Below are 21,671 nucleotides of genomic sequence, written 5' to 3'. Positions count from 1 at the left end.
CGAGTGAGTGTGTGTATATTATATGAATATACATACCTTAGAGTGAAGTGGCTTACCAATAAACTTGAGTCCATAAAGAGCGGCACTTAAGCCCTCTGAAGTAGGCAACATATTCATGCAAAATCGTACTGGTGAAATGAGTCCTATCTGGCCACCTTTGTTCCATGTGTGTGAGTGTGAGTGCTGCGGTACTTTGAGTGGCTTTAAAAAAATATTTTCGAGCTGAAATGAGCAGGCTTGCAGGCCCAAAGACATGTGTTTTCAGATAAAAAATCTGTGCGGTTCCCCACGATGGCAAAAAAAAAAGTACACAGTCAAATGGAGAAGCGGCCCAAAATATAAAATGCCAGAGCCTGTCGTTGACTTTTATGGGCATTTAGCACGTCATTAAAACGTCAAGTCATCAATCTTCTGGCCCATTCGAACAGGCTCGCAGACTGGCCAAGAACTCCGATTCGATCCGTGAAAGCCGGAAGGCAATTTTCGGCAACGAAAAGGCGGGCGCGTGGGCGGCCATTAGAAAATTTCCATTTTCGTCACACGTTGTCAGGCCAACAGGAGGAACCAAAGGCCCCAGACGCTCCAGTTGCCCTAGTTGCCCTAGTTGCCCCAGTCGCCACAGAAACACTCTAGCCAAAGTCACCGCATTCCAATCCTCAGCTGGAAATTCTCACCGCCTGTTCAACAGATATTTCTCATAGAAATGTTAGAAAAAGAAAATGCCGCCGAGAGCGTGCTTAGAGGCGGCATTAGATGGTCTCTCGCTCTGGGGTAATAAATCTGGCATTTAAATGCGAAAACAGTCAACTTGTCGGCGTCGATTTCGACCAAGTAATCAGGAGTCACCACAGGTGGATCTAATTCCTCCCAGGACATGCGCAGTGCACACAAAATATGTTGGTCTTTGAGCTCGAGTACAAGTTATGAGTGGCAGTAGTAGAGCCGGAAAATCTCTCGCTGCTTCTTTATAATTTTTTTTTTCCCCCACTTCGCCCACTCACACTAACGCCCCCGACTTACTGGCCAACTTTGGTTGCCTATTACCCTTACGATAATGATAAGAAATTTTTATGTCCCTGCCACGTGAGGGAGCGTCTGCATATATTATCAATGCACACGCCGCGTGGCAAACTTGGCGCCTAAATTAACGTTTGCGTGGGCGTCGCATTCCGATGGAGAAAAAGAAATATTGTAGATTCTGGTAGCGGGCCAGCAGCACAGACTAGTAGGTGGATAAATTCCACAGGATAAATTCCCCATCGCAGGACACGTCATCTGCGCAGCCGCCAAGAGAGTGGAGAGAAAGTGCTGGGAATGCTCAGTGGGACAGGATTATCGCTGCGCATTGAGGCACAGTGGATTGGGATTAGCAAACTATTATTATTATTTAACATTTCCTAAGGGATAACAACATAAAAAGTATCTTAAAATAAATGATCTTGCTAACACAGAGGCTATATTGCTATACTGTTTTTATCTTCAGTTCCAATTTAATTACAAGGAAATATTCCGTTCTTGCCCCACTGTAGGTACCACCCCTGGCGAGCTTTTTTTTATCAATGTGTAGGTGAGTACTTTGTAACGAAAAATCAGATTGCTACATAGTGTAAACGAGCGCCACGGGGGTTGTTGCTTTTCAAGGCCCCCACCCCGCGATTGCTGAGATTGCAGGGGCCTCTGTAAGTCGACGTACAATGTTGCTGGGCTGCCGATGGCTGCTAGCCTAGTACCTTTTACAGGAATTTGTACTACAAATCTACCAAAAATTTACATGTCACCCCTTACGGCAACTTAGTCGCTGTGCTTAGCGGGCAACCCTTACAGACATCAGACATCGCATGTAACGTGTGGTGCGGGTGTGCGGGGAGCTCCAGTTCGCAGCTCGCAAGACGCCTGCCACGCTCCCAAATCGCTGCGGCCCTGATACAAGTTTGCATATTTCTAAATTCTAAGCGCATCTGCTCGAGGGACTCAACTTCGGAATAGGACTAAGGCTGCCCCTCCCCGCTTTTCTAAACGAAAACGAGAGTGGAGAGCCCTCCAGACGCACCCTCAGTGGAACTTGCTTAGCATACGCTGCAAAATCGAAGACCAAAACATCATCACAGAGTGCTGTTTTATCTCAGTGTGCACCGAGAAAAATATTTTTATACAGATGACAAATGAAAGTGAAATGGTATTAAAGTAAAGTGTTTTTTGAGCTATTAATATAATATATGATTTATAAGGTATATATAGCAATCTACTAAAAAATACTTTAAAAATTTACTATTAACCAAGAATTATTATTACTAAATTATTATGTATAATAAAAACTTGTGCTAGGCATTAACAATATGCCAAAGAACGTATTAGTACTTAGTATTATTAAATATCATATTGTATATAAATTATTTCAACATCATCATCAATATATGTATATAAATTATTGATGTGATTTATAACAAGAGATTGGTGATTTCAACGTGCTCCGCTTTTTCTCGCAGTGAGCGAGGGCAACAAAGGCAGCGACGAATGATTTCCTTGATAGGAGGCAGCCTCATAAAAAAACCTGAGCCTACGCCATAGACAATCGGCACCCCGACCGCAGATTCGAAAGGATCTTTTCACTTTTTTTTGGCTCTCTTGTTCTCGGTTTGAGGTTTTTTTCGCGGCTGCCACACTTCCTGGCTGCTGCAATTTGAGGGTGCCTCTTGCCATCTTTCACTTTCAATAAAAAAAAAATACAATGAAATTGTAGAAAAAACCCGAGCCTCTCAGTTTTTTCTTAGGGTTTTCCTTTTTTATTGTATGCAAAAGACACCGAGGGCGCCATGTGGTGCGTGCCAGTTGCCATGGAGCATTTGGTTTTTTATACCAAACGGATATGCGATATTCTGAGGCGTAGTCCGGGGCAATCTCTTTCTCTCTGCACTCGATTCCCTTTCAGTGCGAGTCAATGTCTTTTGTGGTAATGGCCTAGCACGCGTCCTCCACTTGGCAGCTGTTGTTGGACACCGCCGGAACGAGATTGGATTCAATACCAGATCCGGCCGAGATCCTTTGCATTTTAGTTTGTGGCTTGCAGCTGCCGGTATGAATCTATCATCACGCCCCCACGGCTGCTCCCAGGTTTTAAGTCGCTTGGCCACTTGAAGGTGTTCCTACCTGGCGATCACCTTTTCTATATTCTAATTGTTGTCAACGGCGCATTCGTCACACTTTTGCTTTATTCCGTACGGGAATGGACCGTATCCGTCAACTGGACAATGGTCCTCAGTTGTCTGCGTTTCCTGGCCAAGGTCCAATGTGTCAATGGCTGCGTTAATAATGCGATTTGCATTTTTCCTTTTCACTTTTCCACGACCTTGTGCCGCTCATCCTGCTGTTTGATTGAGTCGTCGTGCCCATCGTGCAGCTTAATCCGCACCTTTCATCCTGGCCATCCTGACCATCATGCTATCTATTGTTCCGCTGGCCAGGCAGTCCATTGGCTGCGCCGGCTTAGTTTAATTTTGCGAACACCGCTTGATTGACAGCCACATGCCACTGGACATGAATGACCCTACGAGGTCTGCATAGACAAGGCCAAATCCCGCATTTAAAGGACACTTAAATGCATTTCAATGGTCTTAGGGGACATTTGCAATGGGTTTTTAGTTCTTTTTAAATATTTATTGAGCATGAATCGTATTATCATATGCATATACTTTAATATGTTAAATATGTATATGGCCTAATAAATTTTAAAGTTTTATTTAGTTAATAATTATATAACAGGCGCTGGTTTGTTTGTTTTTTAGTCTCCCCATTAAAAACGCCCCTCACCGACCATTGGGGAAAAGAGACAGAGCATAGCCCGCCGGACTACACGACACTTGGGGGCCACACCTACATGGCGCCGAAATAGCTCAGTTGGGAGAGCGTTAGACTGAAGATCTAAAGGTCCCCGGTTCAATCCCGGGTTTCGGCAATTAGAATTTTTTTTTATTTTTCGCATTTCGTGAAAAGAAATTTGTACCAGCCAAGTTGTAACTTATACATACATATACAATTTTAAAATTTTATTTATAGAATTTATTTGTTTTAACAAAGCTGTCTGAAATATATATTCAATAAACTTTACTTGCTTTGAAATAATAATCCAAAATTTCAAATATATATAAGATAAAATAAGTATTTAAAAAATAAAAAAGTTGCTTTGCCGAAACCCGGGATTGAACCGGGGACCTTTAGATCTTCAGTCTAACGCTCTCCCAACTGAGCTATTTCGGCGCTACGTTAGGGGTGGCGCTAAGAGCTGTATAGTTGCAGCCGCTACGTTCTGTCCCTCGTTCCTGGCTCGTGTTCTTGTTGCTACTGCATTTTGTGGTTGCTGCTGTCGTATTTCTGCTGCTGTTGCTGTGGGGCTTATCTAATCGCAGGCATATAAATATAGAACCTTTTGTCCGGGGTCCGGCGTGAAGAACCTTCGTGAAACGGGGCTTGCTCCGGGGGCAAAGAGCTCCAGCGCCTGCGCCCAAGGCAATGCGCTCAAGTCAAATGCATTTCAAATGCAATCGGCCGGTTATTGAAGTTAGTTGAAAGTTTCCCGTGAGTACACCAGAAAATATTAGTTTATTGTTGTTTTTTTTTTAATTTAATAATTCTGTCAAGCAGTCCTTTGAGTATTATATCATATATGTATGTATTAATAAAAATATCAATATGTTCCCATGAGGAAACTAGCTGTTCCATTATATTACCAATAAACTGGCTTTAAAGTCCAACTAATTGTATTATTACAATTAACCATGCCCTGTTTTCTCGCAGTGCCTGTGCTTCTGCTGCTCCTTCGTCTGCGGCCAAATCATGTTGGTTCCGCCACGATGGCACATGGCGTCTAATGAACTATTGTGGGCGGGGGAGGCGTGGCACCTGGACGGGGTTCGTTGGGGGGAGTGGGGGTGTTTGCATGGTGTCGCACACTCGCACACACACTCACACCGTCACAACTTTGCTGGCTGGGCAACAAATCAGCCAGCGGAGAAAACCAGAAATGAAGCTGGGCTCCAAGCACCAAGTTGTCGTTGTAAAAATGTTTGCCTGCACGCTTTCCAATGGTTGCTTGGATATCTTGTGTTTGTTGGTGTTGTATGGTTGTTGTTGTAGCTAGATATTATTGTTGTTGCTGTTGCTGGTCGTGCTTTGCGGTCGTTGCCCCGCCGTGACGTCACCGGTTCAATGGCAAAATGTGACCCAGATTGTCTGAGCTGCACAACTAAGCTATATGGCATGGCTTTGCCAGTGTGTGTGCGCTTTTGTTTGCCGTCTGTGCCGTGTGCTCGTGCTGTTGGCCACATTTCACCCAGCTCTTTAGAACCAAGAGAGAGCTGGCCAAAAGAGCCAGAGCGAGAGGCGCTCTCTTAGGCAATTTGTAAGTTGGAGCTTCGTGGGAGCCCCTGCCCTTGGCTGTAACCTCTTGTGGGTTTCGTTTTTATTTAGTTTTTGGTTTTCGTTTCGACTTGCTTTTAATTTTTTTTTGGCCACGGCAACAGCAGCATTGGCTTTGGCTTTCTATGCCCCAGGTTAAGGTAGCCCTTCCCGATTCCGATGGCGAACCCGCTTTCCCTGGCTCTTTCTTCGAAATGGGGACACACGATTCTCAGCACCAGCGGCTTCTCCTTCTGCCAAGTTTTCAGTGAGTCGTCGGCTCGATTGCCTTTGTTGCCGTGTCTCCGTAATTATCGCTCGCCGGGCCAAGTCCCAAACCTCAAGTCAAACTCAAATTGAAGTCGAGAGCACTCGGAGAAAGGTATTACTCCTAAAATACGAATACTTTTGACCAAGAATTCCAATGGCTAAGTCATTGAATACTCAATAAATCATCTATTTGATTATAGTTGGTATTGATTTAACTTAACCGCTAATACCCTAATGGCTCAATAAAAAGAAACTGTCGCAATGCCATCACAATCTAAGGTTTCATGTTATGCCCATTTATAACCATATACTCCGGCTGTTTTTTCCAGTGCAGCCCAAGTCGGGCCAAGTCAAGAGTCCCAGGCCGAGGCAGTGTTGCGTGTAATTTGTTATTTTATTTTATTGTTATTATTACCGCATGCGACGTGCACTTTATTTTCATTACCAGTTGGGATTCTTTTCATGCATATGTAACTTCGTATATGGGAGAGCATCTAATGTCATGCATCGGAATTGGAGAATGCTTTCATAGTTGCAGCAGTTGCTGTTGCCGTTGCTGTTGCTGTTGCTGCGGCTTTTGTTGCACGTGTGAATGTTGCATTAGTGCCCAACTGGGCGGAGTCCCCAGGCTGTGTGGAGTTGGCCCAGCACCTACTACCAGGCTAATTGGAAATGCATAAATGGTAATTGATGGCTATAAATAAAATGATGATATACCCAATTTGTTTTGAGCGCGCGATCGCCGTTGATATGGATTCTGAAACATGTTAGATAATCGATTGGCCGGAACGATGTAGAAATGGGAATTGGTGAGTCCCCCAAAGAGTGATTATTGACGTCTGGAAATGAGTGTTTTGCATCATTGTATTCAAAGTTTCCAGGAAGCTAACCTATTTCCTGGGCTTAATTAATTGGTTTGCTTGCGAAATAATTGATTTGTTTTCATTCACATATTATAAGCCAAGTTGTAGGGAAACTAATCATTTACTTCAAGTGAAAATAAATATTCAAAATTAGAGATTACTTTTAAATTTTGTTCCCACCAATCAGTTTATTTTATAAATCAATAGGTGCTAGCTCAGCATATTACTGAATCTTTATGAGTAATAATAAACTGTTCCGATAGATTTTCCTAGAACTTAACCTATTCCCTAGAGCGATGGCCTTTTCCGCTGATGAATCACTGTGACATTTATGTATTTTCAATTTAAACCTCGACCCATCAACTCAGTTATTTTTTGCTTCCCCTTTTCCAAAGCGCCTCAAATCAGCGGCAATCTGTACAAATTTGTGCAATTCATTAAAACGCTTTTGATTTGATATTGGCTGTGGGCAATTAATTGCGCTTTTAACGATGCTCGCTCCCTGTCTCGCCCACCCAGAGCTCTCCATCTCGTTCGCACATTTGTAAGCCGACTTTGATACTGCAGCTCTCTATATAAATCCATGATTTTCATGGGGCAAGTGAGATATAGACGGGAAAGAGCGAAAGAGAGAGAGAGAAAGAACGAGGGAAGAGAGCGATGCCGGTTGGGGGCCAGTTTGAGTTTGCAGGCCTCGCACGAAATTAACAATATTTATATAAACAAGTTATAAACAATGTTTGTCTAAACAGTGACAAACACACCAACACAAACAGCCGCAAACCAGTTGATCTCTCAATATCGCCCCCTCTCTCTCTTATTAACATATCCCGTCTCTTTCTCACGTTACATGAACGACGGATGCATGAGTTGCATACACTTCCGCATTTCTGAGGCCAGTTGCCAATGCAACTCTTCTCCTCTCTCTTCTCCTGCCGTCTCTTTTGAACGGCCTACACCCGTCTCTTTCTTTTCTCGTTTTTACGCTCTTGCAAGCAGATTAACACTTCGAGCCTCTCTTACAGCCCAGTAATCACTCTTCGAGTGTCAGCTGATTTTGTTTTGCTTGAACTTTTGCCGGTTTCGAGCCGTGATCTAAGCACCCATCTCTTTCCGACCGCATATCTCGCACTCTTTCACCCCAGCTCAGTTGTTTGGCTTGTTTGTTTTGGAGCGGCAAGCCAACTCCTTCTTACATTAGCATGTCAGACGGGACTGATGCTGGTGGCGACCCTGCCCAATGTCAATCATTTCTGGCCCTGTCCAGGGAAGCGGGCCAAAAGGGCGGAACGTGTTTCCCCGATTCCCCGCCCATCACCCCCGAAAATTCATTACAACGAGCTTAAATGCTTGGTTGTTGTCTTGTAATCTTCCGTGGCAACTAAAGGCATCAGCAAATTACACTAAGAAAACTCTAAAATTAATCATTCGAGTTTTTGACTTTTTACAGATTTTATTTCCCTTAAAGATATATATTTAAAAACATTGGTTTATGAAATTAAAAGTCAAAACATTAAGAACTTTTTAAGAGTTGTTGAGCATATCATATAATAGTATCCACATTTTTAATATCTATAACACTCGAGTAAAGTGTAACTCCTGTGTAACTCCTGAAACTATTTCTCTCTGTGTAAAAGTTTGGCGGCCCAAAACGCACTCACACGTACTCGTTTGGGTGTGGGCCTAGCGAGCTTGGCTTAACTTGGTTACACCGCCGATGGGATGGTATGGCCTGGTCATTTCGGTCTTTTGGGCCCGACTTACACACTTTGTATGCTGCATATGTGTGCCACTCGCACTCACACACGGGCGGATATTTGGTTTTTTGGGAGGTGAATGGCCGCAACTGTCGTTGCCACTTTGGTAGCACCGTGGCGCATTAAAGGCAGCAGCGGTGGCGGCGGCGGACCAAAAACCAAAAGCCAAAGCCACAACCTCGTCATCATCATCATCGTCATCATCATGGAAACCATGGTGTATCCCAGGGCTTTTGGCACACAAAGAAAAATTGGGGGGTGGTGGGAAGCAGGAGTATAGGCATACAGAAAGAAATGGGGTGGAACTCATTCAAAAGAAAACATTCAACATATTTTCAATAATTATAGCTTGGAACAGAAGAAACAAATAATTTTATTGGTAGAAGTTCATATAAATATTGTATATCTTTTATTGTAAATTACTAAATGAATGGTTGTTTTGTTGTGTATATAGTTGGAGGGCAGGTCAGTCGGAGCAATGTTTAATTTGCTTTGCATTTTGTTTGGCCAAACTCCAGCAGAGTCGATGGTTCAGTCCCAAAACCTGGGAGTCTTACAAACTGGCTGACTGAGAAACTGACGGACTGAATGACGTCTCCGCTGCTTCTGGCTCTTATTTCGGCTCTTGGCCCGAACGTAACTCACGCATTTTTATGGCCACACAAAAGTACGGGACGATGTCTTAGCCTTTTCGCTGGCTCTTCGTTTTGTTTAATTTGGTTAGTGCGCTTTCTTCCCACACTCCGATTCGCACTGATCACTGATCCTCCAGCGAAGGCGGTCGCTCATAAGTTCTATTCCCATCTTCCATCTAAGCAGCTTTTGCTCTTTAAGTGGAACAAAATTGGAACTTTTGAAGGGGGCGTGCCGAAAGTGATAGATGGGATTTCAGTGGCAATGGGCTATGTACATATGTAGATTAAAATGAAGCAAGTCAGTTCTAAAGAGGATATAAAATATACATAAATATTTCAAATTATATTTTATATCTATTAAACATTATTTATAAACCCTATTGAAAATTCCTTAACATAATTTATTTAAATATGGAAATTATAGAAATAATATTTATATAAATTGTATACATTTGAAATAGTAAACTTATTAACCGTACTATATTATTTATACCTAACTTGCTTCTTTGTCACCATTTAATTCACATTAATATTTTTATTTAACACCTTCCTTTCGTTAATTGAATGGCCTTGTTTTACAGTGCATTGTAAGCGATCCGGCTCTCTATCGCTGCTCTATTTTTCCCTATTTCTCCAGCTGGTCAGCGAGTAAAACTAATTTTGTTTTAATTTCTCCTTTCAACACATGTTCGTGTGTAATTTTTAGACCGCCACGAGGTATTTGACCCTTTGGCTCACAGCTGATTTATGGGAATTTATACGTATTCGTATACCCATGTATACCTATCCCTGTCTATGGTCTGCTGCTGCTTTTGGATCTGAATCTGATTCTGATTCTGCTTCTGATTCTCTACTTCTGATTCTGATTCTTTTTCTATTTCTATTTCAGCGCGGAGTTGAATGGACGTTTTGCGTGAAAGTTTGTGTGCCGTGTGTGATACTGTCTTGATTTTGTTTGTTGCCTTGTTTCTGGGATGGCCAAGTGGCCATATAGCCAAGTGGCAGAAGCCAAACTCTGAAGTCGGAGCGCAGCTATAGGAAGAAAGCTAATTCATGACATGCTGACCATATTAATTTATCTTCTTTCTGCAAAAGCTCGTGCATGATTTGGCCATTACCACCAGTGGAGTTGCCCCTTTCTTTGCTTCTTAACACTCCATCGGCTACAGTCAGACTTCTATAACTGAAACCATTTTGGAAAAGCAACAACAAAATATTTAAATATAGTTTTATTCATTGTAAGAGCAACAAATTGTAAAAATCAAAGTAAAATTCTTTTATAATTAATACCGAGTAAGTTATGAAAGGCTGTAATACCAGATTAAATAAATATTTATCTATATATTCAACAAAATTATAGAAAACTTTAGCTGAATCTCAAGTTTTAGGTGATTTGATAGGGAGCTATTATTTATTATTGGAGACTAGATAATATTGATGGATTTCACATTGTACTGAAAATTACACACATATCTAGTCTAATCATCATACATAGGTATAGAGATAGGTATGGGATAGGTTATTTAGACTGTATCTACGAAAGTCTTTTGCCATATGGTGGCCAAGTCTCTGAAACCCTCCTTCCAATTCTGTGGTACAATGAACTCCGGTGCGTGAAATGTTTGAAGCTCTTCGTTCTTTTTCGGTAACGAGATCATTGACACTTTAACGCGGAATGCATTAAGTTTGTTACCATGGCGAACGATCGCGGGCCGTGATTTCTTTCTTTTATTGGCATGATCGTGCACTCCTAATGATAAAGAAGTTCGTAGAAAGATAGCTACAAAGCCCAGGTCGCTGAAAGAAAGTTGATGGATGGTTGGCCATAAAAGCGTTCGGATGATGGATATGTTGGCATCCGTATGAGCTTGGAAATGTGAGAAAGATCACTAGCATTTGATTTGCTAACTCTTATAATTATAGATGGGTGCACCCTCCTAGTTAAGAAATCGAAGTATTGCCAGTGAACTGACGTAGTACATAATTTTAATACGATAAACTGATAACTTATATTGTATCTTTGACATGACTATTGTATAACCGTGTATGCAAATGTTGAGGATCCATCTCAAAGCAAATTATTAAAAAAGCTTCAATGTAAGCGATGCAAATCAAGCCAAATTCTAATACAGCATGTGTTTAACATTTCAATACGCAGCAGAGTTGGATTTGAATAATTCTCCCATTCGGATGGGGTTTCAAGCATTCAGAATGAATATTCGGAGATAATGCAAATGATTGGAGAGTGGTAAACAAAGTCGAGCGCCATCGGGTTCAGTGACTTCTTATCAGAAAAGCTGGGCTACAGGAGGAGTAACAGATAAGGCCATATCATGACAAAAGGGAATGGTTTGGCATTGAGGTCCAGTGCAGAAAATTCTTGACTCTCGAACACGCCATAATTACTCCATTATAATGGAGCGGCAACAACTGAACAGATCTGAAGAGGACTGAACTGAGCTGATTGAGCTGCAGGCAGCAGATAATGATTATGGTTTCAATTACCCGGAGATGGAGCTAACGAACGCCCCACAACAAAAGAGTAAACAAACATATGTATATATGTTTTTTTCCAATTTTTTTCCTTCCTCCTTCTTTTTGGACTTTTTAGTGGTGTAAAATATGCGGAAATGCATTTCTATGGACTGACTTACACACAAGTCAAACACCACAAGTCATGCCAGAGCCAGCCGGCGAAACTTGCATGTGAACGTAGCTCTTGGAATCGCCCTGTCTCGTTTCGGCTGATACTTTCCTCCCTGTCGCACAGTTGGCCCGAAGATGACGATATTAATGCGGCTGGCGGATGGTAATGATGATCATGATAATCATGTGAAAACCAAGCCAAACCAAACCAAACCGAGCCATCCAAGCCGAGTCAAGCCGAGCCAAACCAAAGCCAAAGCCAAAGCTGAAGATGAAGCTGAAGCTGAAGCCTGAGCCCAAGAAAAGAGCCTCCCATGGATGGACCTGTTTGGGGCATAATAAGAACACCAAGCAATGCAGCTGCCTGGAGCTGCAGCAGCAGCCTCATCTTGGCCAATGCAACCAAGATGGCAACAAATACGGCCAGCAGCTACAGCAGCAGCAGCAGGATGCAACTGAGCGGGGCGGTTGGGACTGCGGAAGGAGGAAAGGGGGCTGTTGACGATCAACCTATAGCCCAAGTAAATTACGACTGCAAGTCAACCAGTCAAGTCAGTCAAGACGACGAGAGACGAGAGTCATCTCTGGATCGCTGTGGCTGAAGCTGGAGCTGGAGCTGGATGTTGGTGTGTGAGAAAAAAGTTAAGAAAGAAAGCAAGTTGCTGGCCGGGCTTTTTCTTTTGTTGTATTTACAAGCGGCCAAAGGTTCGTTGACCGTACAAATAGTGACCCACTAACATCCGCGAGTACGTTCACCCTAGTGACGTATTGTTGCCTCCATGGAGCCGAAGATCCAACCAACCGATGATGGGCCCGAGCCGAACTTGGCTCAAACCTTTTGGGCCCGGCCAAGCAGCCGAGTGAGCCAGTTTGAAGCGAACCTCCGAAATCGGTTGGGGCCTAAGAGCAGCATTATGGGTCTTAAGAGCGTCGTCTTCATCTTTGCTCGCTCTCTGTTGGACAAAATGCGGAAATGCTGCTGCACCATCGCTGCCACCGTATGGGTGTCCAGATTCCTGGGGCAGATCTTCTGGGGCCTGCTAATCCCATCGCCGCGGACATCTTCATCAGGCTAGATTAAAAGCAAATTGGCTGACCAGCTTCGCTCTCGCTTGGCCAAAAGTGAACTGACCATAAAAATATTTGCTGCTGCAATCAATTATGATCTGGCTGGAAGTGTGTAAGACTGGTTCAAATGCATCTGTGTGAAAAGCACTGGGAAAAATGAGAGGGGAGAGTAATCTTAATTAAGTCACTCTTCAGGAAAATATTAAAGTGGGAATTTCTATATGTATGGTTTTGCTTTTCCAATCTAAAAATGGTTTTCGTATGACTTAATTTCTTGCAAAATCTCTAATTTGCTATGGTTTCAACAATAATAATATTGCACTTTTAAATTGGTGCTGATGCATAAATATACGTATGTTATAATTCGTATGGCAATTAATTTAATTGAGTAATTAAAGTCGTATTTTACATTACGTGCAACTCAAATTATTGTGTATCATATCTATGTTTACAACGTATGAAATTTAGTATAAAATCTCTCTATAAAAGTATTCCTGCTTTAATCTATTTTACTTATCTCCATATAGATAGGGTATCTAGTATCTGGTGGTGCTTAAACTCGCTTATCGGCCCGACCACACCTTTCGTTCAACTTGTGGGTCTTGTGACCTTTAACAGCCTTGACAATAGTTGCCGCCTTTGCCCCTGCCCCTGCCCCTGCCCCTACCTTCGGTGTTTGCCTCAAGTTCAAGCCCGCCGGCAAACCTGAAATTGCCACATGCGGTGAAAGTAAAAATTCATAATTTTACCCCCTCCCCGGCAACTCAGTTGTTAACATTTTACCCAAAGAGGCCATAAAAATGGCATGCCAACTGCGAGGAGGCAAACTAGCTGCACCACTGCAACACTGCAGCACTGCAAACTGCCAGGCGGCGTTGGTGGCAAACAGCGAATGCAACACCGAATGCCTCACCAATACCAAATGCATTGGCATGCAGTTTTCCAAGCCCCTTTTTACCACTTCATTAGCCGACCAGCGGGTCGAATTGTCGGCTCTCAATTTTTAGTTTTCAGTCTTTTGGGTTTTGGTTTTAGTTTTCAGTTTTTGACTGTGGTTTTCGGGCCTTTCCTTTACTTTCGTTCGTTTGGATAGGAGTTTTCCGAATAATTTTGCCACCAAGGTGTGGGCCGGCCACACATTTTCTTCGCCAAGGCTGAGGCCGCGTTGATCATGAACATGACACAATATTGTGGGTTATGAGCCGCCTTCCCTGCACACAGAGAAATGCTTTACACACTTTCAACCCTTTGTGCATAAATGTTTAAGTAAGGCTATTGGGAAACTAAAGAGCAAAGGGATATATTGTATTATACTGTACACATGGGGGGGAAATGTGTTTTTTGATTATTTAAATCTTCTAAAAATATATTCTATTATTAAACGCTTAAGCGTTTGACCCAAGCCAAAGTGAGAAAAGAAAATCCACTATAATAATGTTTACTATTAAATTGTTTTTTTTATGTATCATATATTTACTTATGTTATAACGAGCCTTTAATTCATTTCAAGCTTTTTTTATATAAGTTAATTAAAACAGTTTTCTGCTTACTCTGGGTTTGAAAACATCTTTTACTTATAAATTATCATACTTAAGTACACACATATCTTTTCCGTGTATCTCAGCCTGCTGTGGGCTTGCCGATTGTTTGGTTTTCCTGAATTACTGCTGACGGAGGAAAATCTGTGTGGTGTGGCAAAAACATTTCAATTCCTTTTCCCAATTCGACTGTAGTTCATAATTTAGCGTTTATTTATGAGTTGTCAAGTTGCTCGGTACGTGACTGGTCGGCCTTGTTGCATTTTCAAGTTCAGGGCGCCGGCGCCTCAGGATCCCGTATCCCGTTTAGATCAACTTGATATTTATGAGTTTATGCAGAAATTTGTCTGTTCCCAGGCAGGATCTGTTTTTGGCCCACCCACGCAGAGGGATTCGTGGATTCTCGTTCATGAATGAACAACTGCAGGCGGGGGAGGACATTCAATATGGATCCTGGCAGCCTTGAACTTGGTCCGTTCGAGAACTCGGTGATCTGAGCAGCTGCTGCTGTTGATGCTGCTGCTGCTGCTGCATCATCTTCCAACTGGTTGGGCACATGGGAAACTGGCCGAGCTTTTGGGCCAGGATCAAATGACTATTGGCAGCTGGGTGCCTCAGCTTCCGATTCACACGCTCCCTGTTCACTGAAGTGAGGCCAACAGGCTACGGCGAATAGCCTGCCAAAGGGGCTACCAAATTGGCTAACAATTTTCAAGCGGCTGCCGCTGCAATCATTGGATTAATTTTAATATGTCCATGGACTGGGCTGCTTTCGACCTAGCCAGCAGCATCTATGATTATGGGCTCACGGCATCGACTGGCCGACAAACACATGTACATAAATGTAGCAACATTGCTGCCACTGGAATTGCGACCTCTTTGGTGTTGCTGCAGTTGCTGCTGCTGTAGCTGGTTACGAAACCCCAAGAAAAACTTCCGCATTCATTTAAGATCATTTCTGTCGTTTGCTGCTCCAAGTGGTTGCTGTTGCTGCTGTGCTGCTGCCGGTGCAAGAGTTGCAAGTTGCAACAAGCAGCAGCAGCAACACAGCCCCCCTCATTTGGTGTTGCTTGTCTGTTGTTTGCTATTATTAATGCCGTCGCCGCCGCCACCGACGTCTTGAGTCCCAGGTCCCCAATGGTATGTTTTCTTCATTTGCCGTTTTCGCGACTTTATGGATCGGGGAGCAACTGCTGCACTCACTTGGAGCCAGTTCGTCTGCTTCCAAAAGACATGCGCCCAATTGACAAGGTGTTTTGGTGATTGTCCATACCGGATTGCTGTTCCTCATTGCTGTTGTTGCTCCTTGTGTTGTTGTTTTCCATGTCTTACTGGGGGGCAGTCGACCTGTCAGCTGCTTTGAACAAACACTCAATGGTACCACATATTCCAATAACAATACCATTTAAATTGAACTGCGTTAAAAACGCATTTGATGATTTCTTTCAACCTAAATATAAGCCATAAGGATTTCCGAGGTCCCAATTCCAAGCCACAAAAATGGATGCCGCCAATAAAATCAATTAATCATCTGCCGCATGAACCAGATTTGGCTGAAAGCAGCCAGGAATCATCCAGGAACCAGTCCTGCCATAATCAGGTCAACTCTTGGTCCGTTAAGTGGCTAAGAAGCCAGAAACCTCCGAAGACCAGAGATCTTCTTTCGTTTCTCCCACTTTTAATGGGGCTGATACTTTTTGTGGGTTCGTGCCGCCTTGGCAATAAATTCACACTAACGGATCGTAAATGGGAGACAAGTCAACGAAAAAGACTTTTGCGTTCATCAATAATAAGTACCGTTAGCCCGGTCAGAGCCAAAGTGTTCCGACTTGGCCAGATGACCAAAAGTGGCCAGTGTGACTGTCAATAAATTACCCAGAAGCGCACCCATTGGAGAAGGAGAAAGAAGTTGAAACCAAGTTGGTCCGGGAGAACGGCCAAGAACGGGAAGAGACCGAAGTCAGAAGAAGGCCAACGGGAGCCAACGGTATATTATGCAATCACAGCATGAATGAGACACTCTTGACCGAGTTTCCAAAGCCAGGCAATAACGGTACCAAGACACATGCGACAGCTGACAAGCGGGCCCCATCCACATCCCCATACCCATCCACATCCACACTCACATCCCCATCCCCCGCCAAGCCAATACACGCCAAGTCGCTGGGCCAAGCTCCCCGGAACGAGGCCCAAAGCGAAGAGCATGGCCAAGAAGCGACTAACGGGTTCTAGGCTGTGGGCCAAGCTAAAAAAAAAAAAGAAGGCGCTGCAAAGCTGAAGAGAAAAGGCTGCGAAAGGGGAAGAGAAGGAGTACGAGCCGTACCGAAGATGGCCAACAAGAGCTCGAAATGCAGGGCACCCGCCAATTATGCAAACAATGCAGTTGGGAAATGCAGTAATAATAAAAAATAAATAAAAAAGCCGCAATACCTACGAACTTTTGTTTGTATTCCTTACAAATATGCTGGGGATGTTTCTCTATAATGAGTGAGTATTTCTATTTTCATTTTGTTGGTCCTCTTTTATAGAAATTATAGCTTTTCATCTATATAAGCAATAAAATGTATATTATTTAATTATTCTTGGCCTGTATAAAATCCAACACACGTAAATTACGTAAATAAAAATAACCTTTAAAGATTTTCACCTTTATTTGTAAATGAGTAACATACCTTTTGAATACAATATGAACTCGGTTTGGCCTTTATTAAAAAAACAGTGATGCAGTTAGTGGACAGTAAGATAATATTGTTGGTTAGCTATGCACGTTGGTGTATAAGTACTGTTTGTGGTGATCGCGTACACGTCCTCCTGAATATAAGCTGAAGAGGATTTACTTCTGCAGATGGGTCTTCACCAGGGAAACAAGAGGGGCAGCTGTGGGCATCGCTGGGTGCTCACCGGCACTGCCGGCGATATCAATATGGGTGTACTTGATCGGCAGCTTTGAGTCCAAGCCATGTTTGTCCAGTCCAGAAGCCTTAATCATAAAGGCGGCGGGCACCTGGTGACCGCGAGGAGTCCTTACCGACGGCGCATTGTTGGCCTGCACCAGATCCTCGCCAATCACCTTTCCAGCGTTAAAGGAAAAGTCACTGGGACGGAGAATGGATACCTCAAAGGGTTCTCCGAAGGCCTGTCCAGCAGCCTGCAGTCTTCGGGCGTGATCCTCACGGTGGGCCACGCTGTTATCAATGGCAATCGACTGACCCTCACCGGCCGAGATGAAGGCGTGACCAGTCAAAGTGGCAATGGTGAAAAGATGCGGATCCGGGAGATTCTGCTCCACGACCAACTCCTTCATGCGGCAGAGAGCATCGGTCATGCACATGCGACCCTCAGCATCTGTGTTGCCAATCCTCACATGAAGACCAGCTCGCGAGGTAATAACCTCATCGGCCACATAGCACTCCTCGCCCACGGAGTTGCGCACCATGCACAGGGCAGCCACGACATGGATATCATCCGGCTGCAGTTGACTGACCACCTGCATGAATCCCGCGGCAGCAGCCGCTCCACACTTGTCGCGTGACATACCCGCCATCACACCACCGGCCTTGATGTCAGCACCACCAGTGTCATAGGTCACACCCTTGCCGACCAGCATCAGGGTTTTCCTCGCCGGCTTGGGGGGCTTGTACTCCAGGAAAATAATACGACCGCGGTGACGCTCCACGGCATCTGCAGCCCTGTTCACGGCAGCAAAGAGGGGATACTCCTTTTCCAGAACTTTGGAGTCACTGATCACATTCACGTTCAGCTTCTCGAACAACGGCTTGATGTACTTCTCCACCTGGATGGGCGTCATGCGCTCTGGGTCTCCAACTCCGATGTCGCGGGCTACAAAACGACCGGCCTCCAGAACGAGAGCTTCTTGGAAAATAGCTTCGGCCTTGGGATCATCGATCTGGACACTGAGCGTGGTCACACGAGGGTCCTTTAAAGTTCCTGCCTCTCGCAATTGAATGGGCTGAAAAAGGTATTTAGGCATAGCATTTTAAATAAAAGTAAACATAAAGTGTATTATCTATTATCTTACCACATAAAGCTGCTCCAGAGCTCCCAGAACGGTGCAGAGCTCGGCCTCGGGGAAGCGCTTAACCTTGGGCACAAACAGCAAAGGGGTTTGGAATCCAGCCTGGTAAAGGAACACATGAAATTACACTTGAAACTGTTTAACATTTTAGAAACCCACCTTAAGAACCTTCTCCATGGACCGCTTGGCCGCCTCCTGGTAGCTCCTCACATCGTCGTAGTCGGTGAGCTCGGGGACGGGAGCGTAGACCACAGGTTGGTCCACGTTGGGTGCCTTGAAGCAGGATATGCTGCTGTCGAAGGACTTGTCGAACTTGCGGTGCTCCTCGAAGATGGCCTTCAGTTCATTGGGAACCGCATCGCGGTCAATGATGCACAGGCAGTCGTTGCCGGCCAGACTCATCAGCTTGTTCAGCCGGAGGGTGCATGGTAGAATTCTGGAGGGGCACACGTAGAGTTAAAGTGCGCAACGAAATGGCTATTGTTATTCATTTAGAAACATTTCTGGGTGTCAACAAAACATGCAATGGCGTTTTAATTGAAATGAATTTTATCACGTCACAGTGGCTTTATTAACTGATGCAATCGCTTATATTGCATAACAGCCTTCTGCTTTTGTATTTTAATTTAATATTGCAAAAGAAAATGTCCCCACTGTATAGAGAGAAACCATGCCCATGTCTGCCTGTGCTCCCCTTTCTTTTACCCTCATTCCTGGCGCTGAGCTAATCTTAACTTAAAGTGCTATAAAGAATCGCGATAAGCTTTTGGAATGATCATAATCACAAACCGATTTCCAATTTGGAAACAAGTGTACCAGCAGACTTATCACTACAACAGTTGGTTTTAAAGTACTTATTTAGAATATTTGTAATCTCATTCAAGTGGTTCTACTAGAGACCAATCCTTAGGTAACTGGGTCTACAATATTTTGGGAAATAATCTTATGAAGTTGGCCATTTAATTGCGTTATCTTCTGAAGCGACACATATCAAACAACATGAGTTGATTTATGTATGTTTCTAAAAGTAGCACGAACTTGATTATTTGGATATTAATGATGAAGCAAGAAAGCGAATTGTGTCCCCCCCTTTTCACTTCAATACATTATTTCACAAAACATTGTTTTTATTGTGGGAAAAAAAGATAAAGAATGGAATTTTTACGACACCGATTCCTTGCAGGCAGCTAATTAAAATTGATAACCATTGAGATGTGGAATGCAAAAAAGGTTCTGTTTTCGTTTTGGAATTATGGAAAGGTACATTTGATGACAATCAATAGGTGCTAGGCAACTAACCCTCACTGTAAAAGATGGCGAATCTCTAAGAGCTTTTCCAATCGGTCGCTAAGCGTGGCCAGATAACTGAGCAACTTGAAACACACCCTCTAATAGCAGTTGGTAATACTCACTTTTCGATACCCATGATGAGTACTTTTTCAAAGGCAGCTCACGCGACTTGGTCGATCGGCAAGTGGGGCGTCACTGAACCTCCTCCACTGATGGGAACAAAGCGCTGCAGCTGGAAACTGGAAACTTGGGAGCGGGATCTGGAACGGAAAGCTGGCGATAAGGAGCGATTCTGATAGCTCTCAGCGGCGTTTTGCAGTGTTCTGGCTGGGTGGCCAAGCTTTTTATACATTTGACTAGCGAGCCGCGCTTTTGTTTTTTTTTTTTAATTGCTACTTGCTTTTTCGAATGAAAACAAATCGCACGACCGATGAATAATCGCCAGTATGCTCGCTACGTAATTCTAGAACTCGGATATAACTTGTCAACAATAAAGGCAAAGTCTACTCACGTCGCTCGGTCTTCGGAATTGTTATTGTGGGTTCCTCTTGCCAGTCACGTCCACGGTGGATGCAATTTCTGGGCCAAAACTAACCACGGGCAAAAACAAAGGAATGGCAGCCAGGTTTTTTCACAGTAGACCAGCCGGCATGTGCGGAGCTTTCAAATGCCGGCCAGGTGACAGCTGTTTGTGGTTTGCCCGCGTTGCCAATCGTCGTAAAGGATCCGAAAAGCTTTTGGTGCGAACTTTTAATACCTGTGTGCCGAAACAACAAGCTTTATATGGGATTAAAAAAATTGATATTATTTCTTTACACTTTATGCGTACTTGTCGGAGAGTTATATTTTTTTTAATAGGTCCAACAGCACCTACATAGTCCCCAAATATCACATTTTAAACATATAACACAGCTGTATCTTTTAAATGAAACATATTTATTCACCATTAATAAAGCGTTGTATATCGTCAATAAGCTGCGGAAGTTTCTTTGGCTCCAGGACCAGAAGTTTCCTGTAGGGCGTCATCACGGCATCGCCTTCCAGCCAATCGCCAGACATGCCCGAATCGGTTTCAGAGGCCACGGAGTACTCGAATGAGAACTTCGCCCGATCCGAAAGCAACTCATCCTCAGCGTTGGTGTAGTTGTCCTCTGCTGGTTTTCCCTTCTTCGCCTCTTTCCTATAGAACTTAACCAGGAGGAGCAGAGTGCCAAAGTCGAACTTCATTTTCTTGGCCTTGGCCGCTTCGATTTCCTGCTGCAGACTCTGAAGCAGTGGCACGGAGATCTGAGCTGGGATGTTTATGAATCGCTCGTTGATCAGGAATCCCACATGGCGCTGCTCGCTGTCCAGAATCTCCCTCAGCTGCTGCTGAACTTCCTGAGAAGCGTGCGTCTTGGCGCGATCCAATATGTAGGTTCTCAACTGGGCGATGCTGGGCTGATCCTTCTTGGCGGTGAGGTTCAGCACAGAAGTAATTCCAAAGACAGTTCCATCCTCGACCATGTTGTCGTCGTCCGTTTCGCTCTCGGCTTCCTCGTCGTCGCACTGGCAGATCACACTGCCTATGAAATTTTGGGCTGGAAACAAATGAAGTTGTACTGTTACCAAGATCAAGTTCAGTACTTTGTAATGCTCACCTATGATCAGATCCGCCATTTGGTTGCAATTTATGTGGGCACGAAGGAATAGACGCTGCAGCAGTTGGGAGATTCCCTGGGCATCGGGATCCACTGGAGCCCGTCCCTCAAAGTCGATTTCAACCTCCTAATAGGGTATTCACTTTAAAATACATTTACGTTTAACGAATTGGAGGCACTCAGTTCACCTCGTTTCCTCTATAGGCGTCTGGATGCGGTTCGTCGTCGTCTTCATCCTCGCTGGAACTGGAGTCGTCCTCGTTGGGGTCCACTTCCATGGTATTAAGTTTTTTTTGCTTACTAGCAGACATTTTTATGATTTAGTAAGCGAATTTGAGTTTGTTTCGCTTCCAATAAAAATATAATGCGGCTTTAACAGCTGTTTATCGTCCACACGTGTTGCTTTGCGTTGCCAACTATAACGCACTGGGCTGTTAAGTCTAACAGAGTTCTGTAAACTAACAACGGCTAACAGACTGCTTTAAAATAAACTGTACAGCTAAGTATGATTACATTGTTACCTTAAACAAGTAAAGT

General features: G+C 43.8%; 2 protein-coding genes and 2 non-coding genes across 4 annotated transcripts; 1 reads left to right on the top strand and 3 right to left on the bottom strand.

The window, feature by feature from the left end:
• The first annotated feature begins 3,879 nt into the window (after positions 1-3,879).
• Trnaf-gaa lies at positions 3,880-3,952 on the top strand. Its single transcript has one exon. It is a non-coding gene; the product is annotated as a tRNA-Phe (tRNA).
• A 229-nt stretch (positions 3,953-4,181) lies between these two features.
• Trnaf-gaa lies at positions 4,182-4,254 on the bottom strand. Its single transcript has one exon. It is a non-coding gene; the product is annotated as a tRNA-Phe (tRNA).
• Positions 4,255-16,800: 12,546 nt separating this feature from the next.
• LOC6537010 (putative aminopeptidase W07G4.4) lies at positions 16,801-20,160 on the bottom strand. The gene is made up of 5 exons (XM_015192581.2): positions 20,006-20,160; positions 19,617-19,754; positions 18,364-18,640; positions 18,208-18,306; positions 16,801-18,138 (listed from the first exon to the last, which is right to left on the bottom strand). Exons 2-5 carry the CDS (start codon positions 19,628-19,630, stop codon positions 17,002-17,004), a joined length of 1,527 nt encoding a protein of 508 aa, XP_015048067.1. The 5' UTR covers positions 19,631-19,754; positions 20,006-20,160; the 3' UTR covers positions 16,801-17,001.
• Positions 20,161-20,411: 251 nt separating this feature from the next.
• Positions 20,412-21,535, bottom strand: LOC6537009 (protein BCCIP homolog). The gene is made up of 3 exons (XM_002097542.3): positions 21,323-21,535; positions 21,135-21,261; positions 20,412-21,074 (listed from the first exon to the last, which is right to left on the bottom strand). The coding sequence occupies exons 1-3, from the start codon at positions 21,443-21,445 to the stop codon at positions 20,431-20,433; spliced, it is 894 nt and encodes a 297-aa protein (XP_002097578.1). The 5' UTR covers positions 21,446-21,535; the 3' UTR covers positions 20,412-20,430.
• Between the last annotated feature and the right edge of the window lie 136 nt (positions 21,536-21,671).

This window comes from Drosophila yakuba, chromosome 3R, assembly GCF_016746365.2.
Source record: "Drosophila yakuba strain Tai18E2 chromosome 3R, Prin_Dyak_Tai18E2_2.1, whole genome shotgun sequence".
Taxonomy (NCBI): domain Eukaryota; kingdom Metazoa; phylum Arthropoda; class Insecta; order Diptera; family Drosophilidae; genus Drosophila; species Drosophila yakuba.
The sequence above is the reverse complement of the archived record's forward strand: the minus strand, read 5'-3'. Positions and strand labels throughout refer to the sequence as shown.

Coding starts and splice junctions, on each gene's coding strand:
- LOC6537010 (XM_015192581.2), bottom strand. Junction 18,307..18,363: donor CCATGGAGAAGGTTCTTAAG/GTGGGTTTCTAA, acceptor TTCCTTTACCAG/GCTGGATTCCAAACCCCTTT. Junction 18,139..18,207: donor CTCTGGAGCAGCTTTATGTG/GTAAGATAATAG, acceptor TACCTTTTTCAG/CCCATTCAATTGCGAGAGGC.
- LOC6537009 (XM_002097542.3), bottom strand. CDS start 21,445: ATGTCTGCTAGTAAGCAAAAAAAACTTAATACCATGGAAGTGGACCCC. Junction 21,262..21,322: donor ACGCCTATAGAGGAAACGAG/GTGAACTGAGTG, acceptor ATACCCTATTAG/GAGGTTGAAATCGACTTTGA. Junction 21,075..21,134: donor AATGGCGGATCTGATCATAG/GTGAGCATTACA, acceptor ATTTGTTTCCAG/CCCAAAATTTCATAGGCAGT.